Source organism: Doryrhamphus excisus, linkage group LG2 (genome assembly GCF_037039965.1).
Source record: "Doryrhamphus excisus strain RoL-2023G ecotype Guam linkage group LG2, RoL_Dexc_Guam_v1.1, whole genome shotgun sequence".
In the NCBI taxonomy this organism is placed as follows: Eukaryota; Metazoa; Chordata; class Actinopteri; order Syngnathiformes; family Syngnathidae; genus Doryrhamphus; species Doryrhamphus excisus.
Window position 1 is genome coordinate 7844947 of NC_136358.1, and position 9618 is coordinate 7854564.

General features: G+C 43.2%; 1 protein-coding gene across 1 annotated transcript in view; it reads left to right on the plus strand.

Annotated features, from left to right (window-relative positions):
* The window catches only part of poln (polymerase (DNA directed) nu), a 26216-nt gene extending 17445 nt beyond the window's left edge, over window positions 1-8771 (plus strand). Inside the window, exons 20-26 of the mRNA XM_078789158.1 lie at window positions 1111-1193; window positions 2734-2865; window positions 6629-6739; window positions 6836-6914; window positions 7147-7214; window positions 8195-8256; window positions 8335-8771. Of these exons, the coding sequence (XP_078645284.1) occupies window positions 1111-1193; window positions 2734-2865; window positions 6629-6739; window positions 6836-6914; window positions 7147-7214; window positions 8195-8256; window positions 8335-8421 (622 nt within the window). The 3' untranslated portion in view covers window positions 8422-8771. The remainder of the gene's footprint in view (window positions 1-1110; window positions 1194-2733; window positions 2866-6628; window positions 6740-6835; window positions 6915-7146; window positions 7215-8194; window positions 8257-8334) is intronic.
* The last annotated feature ends 847 nt before the right edge of the window (window positions 8772-9618 follow it).

Here is a 9618-nt window from a genome sequence, read left to right on the forward strand (position 1 = left end):
CCCCACAGTAGTTTGCTGGAATTCAGGCCCATCTATTCTGACAAAACTGGTGTAGCTTTGACAAGTTTCTTGGTCGCCTTGCTTGCACACTCTTTTCAAATCTGTGGGTCTTTGTCATGGCCACTTCAAAACCTTGACTTTGTTCTCTTTAAACCATACATTGTCTATTTGGTAAATTGTAGCTGTTTGTAGCCAATCTTGGAATTTCAATAATAATTTACGTACATATAATGTTCTTTCTTCATGGTGCCATCTTTCTTTTTATGAAGTGAAGCACTTCCTCCTGCAGCAAAACATGATGCTGCCACCCCCATACTTCACAGTTGGGATGATGATGTGAAGTTTACAAGTGTGCTTCTTTTTCCTTCAAATGTAACAATGGCCATTATGACCAAACGGTTCCACTTTAGTTATCACATTACAGGACATTTCCCATGTCCCTGTGCATGTTTGTAAACTGTAATATGTGTTTTTATGTTGCTTTTGGATCATGACTTTTTGATGGTAGACTGACATTTTTAGCCCCCATGTCAGTACAACACACATTTGACTGTGGATAACAACACACCAGCTTCAACTATCATCTTCACAAGGTCTTTAGTTTTGACCTGAGGTTGATGTTGATATGTTCATCTCTGGGAAACAGAACCCTTTTTTCCAGAACATTACGGTGCCTGGACATTCCCATGTTGTTTATATTTGCCAATAAGTGTTTTAACACATGAACGTGGCACCTTGAAGCATCTGGAAATTACATTTACAAATTAAGGATGAACCAGACTTGTGGAGATAGCGTGGCATTAAAATACATGCACAGATGTGCCTCCAACTAACTCAGATATTGTCAGTTAACCTATGAAAAGCTTCCAAAGCCATGTCATCATCATGTGGGCTTTCCCTCATTGTCATCTGTGGTAAGCTTTGAAGAAAGTAAAGGTAAAAAACGTCATTATTGCAGAATTTAGCAATTATAAATAATTTTGGTAATGCTACCTGACCTAAAACAGGAAAAGTTTAGTCTGATTTAATTTCTGATCATGAGGAAACAGTACATGACAACTGTATGTTTAAAGTGAGATTCATTCAGTTTTTTTTTAATTTTTTATCCAGGAAGGGGGTGACGGAGCAAGAGGTGACCTCAGAGGACCGGGAACACGCCAAACACATTGTGTACTCGCTTGTGTATGGAGCAGGTCAGTATGAACTCACAACACCAATCAACGGAAGCTGTCCAGATATGCAAATAAACATACAGTAGTCCAGATGTTGTTGAAAAAAAACAGACCAGGATAGATTAAAAAGAAAAGATGAATGTGTAACGCACCCTTGTGACATGTAGAAAAGCTTCTGTGTGTGTGTGTGTGTCACTTGTGATATATTTCCCACACATGCTTTTTCTCGTCAGTGGACTTTTTTGATGAGCAACATACGGTACACTGTAACGTGTAGGTCAGTGACACGGCATGGCCACATTGATGTTTGTATGTGTCCTTTTCCAGCTTGAGGTGATGCAAATGTCGGCCACATGAAACCACATTCAGGTTACTGCAGCTGGGTGGAGGTTTGTGGAAAAAATAGTTTTAGCATCGTTTAAAATGCGCTGAAAAATACTCACGTGCCGGTGTTATTCATCGATGCGTCCATGTGTGCATGTTTACATTGTGCTTTCATTTGTTTGGAGGAGAAACAGAGCTTTAATGGCCATCCGCTACTCTTCATCAGGTTTTACTGCCTGGCGGGACCACTTAAAATACTTACTCTAGATTTACAGCTTTTTTCCATAGGGTCATGAAGGCACCATAATGGTGTTTTCATAAAAAGCATACCATATTATAGGAATTTAAATGCTTTATTGGTTTAATAAAACCCTTTCCATTGACCCTATACCGTAGCATATGACAGAAATGCAAGAAAAGCCGATGCTTTTCTTATATATGATTGAGTGAATAATAAATAAACACGGTCCATTCATTAATGAAGCAGACAAGTGGTTTAATGGTTTAAATGGCAAGTGTGACCAGAGAGAGACTGGGAATTGTAAATCACTTGTGGGAAAAATATATAGACTTAGGGAAGAGAGGAAGAGCCAATATAGGGGAAAAGGGGAGCGGTGGCGAGTGGGTGGGGCTGAGCGTGGAAAAAGGAGGGAAATGCAAAGACAAATGGAGGGAGCTCCTCATCAGCATAGACAGCCAGCCCCTGGTGGTGGGATGTGTTGCCGTGGATACGGAATACTAAGATGAAGCTTTTTTTGCCAGACAATAATCAGGCCATGCAGGGAGGAGGGGCAGAGCTGGGCTACATACACACGTATACACACAAACACACTCACATACACAAATAGGTCAACAAGAAAGTCAGGTGATTAAGACAAACTTGTGTGTCTCTCGTTTTAATTACATGTTAACCTTTTGTAGGAGAGGGACAGAAAGAGTCCCCCTCCTAAAGGTAAAGCCCGATTAACCAAGAAAGGCCATACAGGATTGGTGTGTGTGTGAGAGAGGAAGACAGGGGAGCATTGGTAACCCTCCCCTAAAATGACCTAATTTGACAAGAATGTAGTGCTTCCAACACACACACACACACACACACTCAGTATAGCCATACATCCAGACTTCTGTCCAGTGGCACATTTCCATTGAAAATACAGTATATGAATTGTAAATACAATCATTAAACAGTCCAAGATTTAGGATGCAAGGTGAACTTGTCCTCTGTGGTGTCTCCCTGTAGGTCGTGAGCGCCTGTCCGCCATCTTGGGTGTGAGCATGGAGCAGGCCATTCAATTCCAAAACGCCTTCCTCCAGACGTATGGAGAAGTACAATCCTTTATCCAGACCACCATACGGCAGAGCCACAAACAAGGTACAGTATGTCTTCAAAAATAAGCCTGTTCCCCAATGCAGCGGTCCTTAACGTTTTGGAGTCCAATTACCGGCTCGAGTAATCTCATGCTCTTGTTGTGTATGATAGACATTTCATTAAGGAACATTACGTGGTTATATTTGTACCATTCAGCAAGGCCGAAAAGGAGTAGAAAGGCGGGAGCCTATTTAATGATACTTCTTCTCTGTGTTTATTACTGATAATACTGATAATTCACGCCATGTCTTTTACATGTTGACACTTTGTTTGCTATATTTCTGCGGTCTGGTTTGGCCCTTCCCACAGACCTGATTGTTTATATACAGTGAAGAAAATAAGTATTTGAACACCCTGCTATTTTGCTATTTCTCCCACTTAGAAATCATGGAGGGGTCTGAAATTTTCATCGTAGGTGCATGTCCACTGTGAGAGAGATAAACTAAAAAGAAAAATCCAGAAATCACAATGCATGATTTTTTAACAATTTATTTGTGTGATACAGCTGCTAATAAGTATTTGAACACCTGAGAAAATGAATGTTAATATTTGGTACAGTAGCCTTTGTTTGCTATTACAGAGGTCAAACGTTTCCTGTAGTTTTTCACCAGGTTTGCACACACTGCAGGAGGGATCTTGGCCCACTCCTCCACACAGATCTTCTCTAGATCAGTCAGGTTTCTGGGCTGTCGCTGAGAAACACGGAGTTTGAGCTCCCTCCAAAGATTTTCGATTGGGTTCAGGTCTGGAGACTGGCTGGGCCATGCTAGAACCTTGATATGCTTCTTACGGAGCCACTCCTTGGTTTTCCTGGCTGTGTGCTTCGGGTCGTTGTCGTGTTGGAAGACCCAGCCACGACCCATCTTCAATGCTCTGACAGAGGGAAGGAGGTTGTTCCCCAAAATCTCACAATACACGGCCCCAGTCATCCTCTCTTTAATGCAGTGCACTCGTCCTGTCCCATGTGCAGAAAAACACCCCCAAAGCATGATGCTACCACCCCCATGCTTCACAGTAGGGATGGTGTTCTTCGGATTGTACTCTTCATTCTTCTTCCTCCAAACACGCTTATTGGAATTATGACCAAAAAGTTCTATTTTGGTCTCATCTGACCATAAAACTTTCTCCCATGACTCCTCTGTATCATCCAAATGGTCATATGCAAACTTAAGACGGGCCTTGACATGTGCTGGTTTAAGCAGGGGAACCTTTCGTGCCATGCATGATTTCACATCATGACGTCTTAGTGTATTACCTACAGTAACCTTGGAAACGGTGGTCCCAGCTCTTTTCAGGTCATTGACCAAGTCCTGTCGTGTAGTTCTGGGCTGATTCCTCACCTTTCTTAGAATCATTGAGACCCCACGAGGTGATATCTTGCATGGGGCTCCACTCCGATTGAGATTGACCGTCATGTTTAGCTTCTTCCATTTTCTAATGATAGCTCCAACAGTGGACCTTTTTTCACCAAGCTGCTTGGTAATTGCTCCGTAGCCCTTTCCAGCCTTGTGGAGGTGTACAATTTTGTCTCTGGTGTCTTTGGACAGCTCTTTGGTCTTCGCCATGTTACAAGTTAAAGTCTTACTGATTGTATGGGGTGGACAGGTGTCTTTATGCAGCTAACGACCTCAAACAGGTGCATCTGATTCAGGATGATACATGGAGTGCAGGTGGACTTCTAATGGGCAGACTAACAGGTCTTTCAGGGTCAGAATTCTAGATGATACACAGGTGTTCAAATACTTATTTGCAGCTGTATCACACAAATAAATTGTTAAAAAATCATGCATTGTGATTTCTGGATTTTTCTTTTTAGTTTATCTCTCTCACAGTGGACATGCACCTACGATGAAAATTTCAGACCCCTCCATGATTTCTAAGTGGGAGAAATAGCAAAATAGCAGGGTGTTCAAATACTTATTTTCTTCACTGTAGCTTGGATTTGCATTTTCTACCAAACGTGACTTTTTCTTATATATGTTATGTTGCATGTGTGTATGCACATGCATTGGCAGGAGTAAGATAAACAGCAGCTGGTCAATACCTGGCTCACTCAGACTATTTATATTGGACCTGAACTGCCAACACAGCACACCTGAGACTTGAACACACTGAGTTTGTACTCAACACCTTGACAAGGCGATCTTCCAACCACAGCCCCATTTGAAATACACTCTTATTACTCTCGATCTTATCTTTCCTATCTTAAAATGTGTATCCTCTTTTTATGCACCTTTGCTTCCCTCAATTCATCACAGGAATTAAAATTGATTAAACACCCCCCCCCCACTTGTTATATATACTGGCTGGGATGAGCCATCACATTGGATTTACTAGGTGTTTTATCTCTCCCTGTGTGGGAGATTCATACGAACAGGGGCTTCTCTTACGCGTCCGAGTTGAAATATAGCATCCAACATGGTAATATTTTGTTGTGCAACTGTCAAGTAGAAGAGCCTGATGAAGATGCCCTGTCCAGGCAGCTATCATTTGTTAGAAATGTATTAGTAAGTGCATAATGGAGGCATACAGTCAAAATGTAAAAATATCCAATACAATTGTCGCTGTCTGTTAGGGCTCTTGATTCTCATGAGTTGTGTGTGTGTGTGTGTGTGTGTGTGTACTGCCGATGCCATTTGATGCTGAAATGTTGCGACGCCACCTCTCAGAGCAAACTCTGGTTATACAACAGCTCATCACTGCTCGAGGGATGAATAACTTACCTTCACTTCTGAAGGATGCCTCCATTAAAATGATCCTCCATTAAAAAGACCAGCAAGCACTCACCATATATTAAAGGTCCCATATTACAATAGTATTTTTCAACATATGCTTGCAGGTTCCACAACAGTGTGTTCAAAGTGTAGCCTTCATGCGGGAATTTAGACAGCTTAAATATGCTTTTTAATAAGGAGTAATGGGAACACAGCATTTTATATGTCTCTAGTGTTCATGCTAACAAGCTGTGTTTGTCCACCTCACTGCAGCAGCGTGTACGTCTCCAAGAAGCGCTATTGTGCATGGTTGCCACTTTTACCTACGTATATAGTGTAATTCTGCACTTGTCCAACATAACAGACGCCATACATCCCAGACAGCAACAAGATGTATGTGATAAAGATGCTATGGCTCCAAATTACACTTTTCCGCCCAAAAGAATGTAACACCACTAGGTGGCATATGTTGCCAAGAGTAAAACGTATGTATCTAACTGAGGGATAGTTGGCAGGCTATTTTAAGATGTGTAGTGAAGCCTGTTGGCGTGTATTTTATGCACACAGATCCGTACATACAGGATGACACACTCTGAGCAAACACATTCCAGCATAATTTACAGTCACACACACTGTAGCAACATTTGTGTTGTGTACTGGGGCCCAGTGCAAAGGTCACGATTGCGGTTAAAAGGTTGCATGCGAGTGTCACGGGTCAGTGGATAGCTTTTGTGTTTGTCTCTCTCTCTCTTGTGAGCTCATTTCCTACGTATGTGGGCCATTCAGGTTCCATGCCCTGGTTGATTTTCCTCACAGTAAGGGATACTGGAGGGATTTAGCTGTAAAGCCATGCCCATTGTCCAGCCATTGGAATGTACTGCACCGCTGTGTGTGTGTACAAATTGCTGCATACCTGCATGTGATAATGGGATTTTGTGTTTTCTGGATGTCACTTCATATTCTCTGATGATAGAGTACACTCGGGTATTGAAGCTGTATCAAATATAGAAATAAGAATGCTCATATTTAGCTAGTAATTGCATGTGCTTTAGGTTATGTGTGTTCCATCATGGGCCGTCGGCGCATGCTGCATAATATCAACTCTTCAAACTGGGGGATTCGCATGCAGGCAGAGAGGCAGGCGGTCAACTTTGTTCTCCAAGGTGGGAAAAGTAACTGCATCAGCAATCCAAACAAACACATAAACTCTGGATGGGAACATTTTGCTGGACATCACATCATCTGTGACCTGTGTGTAGGATCTGCCGCGGACCTCTGCAAGATGGCCATGATCCGAGTCTTCAACATGGTTTCCTCCTCCAGTTTATTTTCTGCGAGGTAGTGCCACTTATCTACATTATAAACAAATCATATTCTTATCCATTGAAGAAATAGCCTTGTCCTGCCAGACTGCGTAAGCGGTATTCTGTGTTTACCATTCAATTAAGTGTATAGACTTGTGAAATATCTCCCCTGCTGACTGCACGTAAATGTTCCGCCAATGTATTGGCAGAGAAACAGACCATATCTTGCATTAAAAAAAATGTTGTGAATGTGTTTGTAAATGCAGGCTCATAGCCCAGCTCCATGATGAATTGCTGTGTGAAGTGGAGGAGTCGCAGGTGCAAGAGTTTGCAGGTAATGCTGATATCCGGATTGCACTGAGATTGGTCCACTATAATAGTAATTTTCCATCCATCCACCCATCATCTTCTACCACCGTTTACCGGAGGTGGTGTGGCGGGGGCAGCAGCCTAAGCAAGGAAGCCCAGACTTCCCGCCTTCGTCCAGCTCTGTGCCGGGCCTTTCCCGAGGCCTTCTACCGGTCGGATGTGCCCTGAACACCTCCTCAGGGTGGCGTCCGGGAGGCATCCTGACCAGTTGCCCCAACCACCTCATCTGGCTCTTCTCAATGTGGAGAAGCAACAGTTGTACTCCCGGTTTCTCCCGGATGACAGTGCTTCTCACCTTATCTCTAAGGGAGAGCCCAACCACCGTATCGCAAAAACACATTTCAGCCGCTTGTACCCAAGGCTAGGAACGTAGCGAGCTTTGACTTTGTAGGTTAATTTTCACCAATTTGAAGTCTAATTGTGTCCACAATTCTGTATTGGACGTATGTTGTCCAAAATCTATTTTTCGGTACTGGAATTTACAACAGTCCAAAAGTTCTTTCAGTAAGCCCTACTGGAAACACACACTTTTGTGTGCCTGTAGCTGGCAGTGTGTGTGTCTCCAAGAAGTGCTTTTGTGCACTTTATCCCCTTTTTACACGTACACTGTAACTCTGCACTTGTCCAACGTAATTGATGCCACATATCACATTGTACATACGTAATGTGACAACAAAAGGCATCTATTCTGTTATTTTCTATATCACAATGTCAGGACGACGTTCACTAGCATTGCTATGTGAGCTATAGTGGATATACAGTCAACGTCAGCCAACAGCACCATCATAGCTACATTCACTGACACTTACACTTAAAGCTTCAATGTTTGTCATGAATGGCCGCTACTCAAGTTCCTCAGGCTCTGTAGACATATCATTAAAATGTCACCTTTGCATTAGATACACACTCTGCTTTACAATTCAAAGTGTTAATGTTTGTATGCAGCTTTGGTGAAGAGCACTATGGAGTCCCTTCAGCACATAGACCATCTCGGAATCCATCTCAAAGTGAGTGTAGAGAACAGTGTTGGGATTGTGTTTCAATATTCATACTTGTGTGTGTGTGTGTGTGTGTGTTCTTTCCAGGTTCCCCTGAAGGTGGCAGTCTCCAGTGGCAAGTCTTGGGGTTCCATGTCTGAGCTTCACATCCCTCCAACTGCTCCTTTCTTCTAGCTCCCGCTTACCCGCTTACCATTTTGCTATCTCCTCCTCTTTCACTCTCCATTTTCTTCATCATTCAATATCTTCACAGAATCGCTCCGCCTGTGTGTCTCGCCTCATTCGTCCTGCATCCACATCGCCATGGAAACACGGCAGCTGCGGCTCCTTGCCGCTCACAGTACTTTTTTTTTCACTTTGTCCGTATCCGGGGGCAACGGCATCAGCTACAGACAGGATTGCGCCAGTTCTTTCTCTACCTCTCTGTCTTCTCCATTTCCACTCTTTCTTGTTGAGACTGTTGCTCTCGCCTCGTTGCCTATTTGGTGAAGATACACGTTAAAAGAGTGATATTTACATATCATATATTTCATATATTTGGACACAAAGCAATTGTTTATTTACTATTGTATGCTTAATAAAGCATGCTTTTCCAACTTTCAATATCTTACATAGACTCTTCAATTGTAGCTCCTCTCCCCCTCCCACACTGTTCTCTCACTCTCGGACCCCCTTTGTCTTGTTTCAAGCCCCTCACACACGCACACACACACACACACACACATTCCACAAATAGCCGTACACATGCTCACACACATTTCGCACACACGCCCACTCTTTTCATCCACCATGAATGCGCTCACACAGGCTTGCAGGCACACTGACCGAGTTTCCTTATCCAAGGCTCTCTTTTATACTGTCAATTAAGACCCTTTATGTCCATGCAACCATCACCACACACCCTGTTCTGTTTATTTAAAATGTTGGCTGCTGCTGCTGCTGTTGCTGTAAAACTACTTTCCACCAGTTCCAGGCTTGCCATGTGCGACCATGCTGATGGGCCGGACAGTGTTATGGAAATCTGCTCCTCTATTCTCTCATTGTTCTGTTGGTTTAAGGGTGCGCGGCCTTGCCCCCCTCATCCCCCACCCCCTGCCGAGGGGAGCGTGAGACCGGTATGCGCAAGTTCAAGAGGGGCTCTCTGCATTTATTGTCAAAGTTTGTCCGCAGGTAAAACAAACACTCCAAGCGTGGTTGACATTCCTTGCTAATTAATGCTACTTCACCTCATTGACATTCTTTAACAGGATAGATGGAATTGCATGTTACCATTAAGGACATTTTAATGACCTTTTTGTATCTGGAGCAGAGGCAGAGGAGTCCAGTTGGCAGGGGCAACAGTGAGCTTCCCCACAGCTGCCATGGCAACCT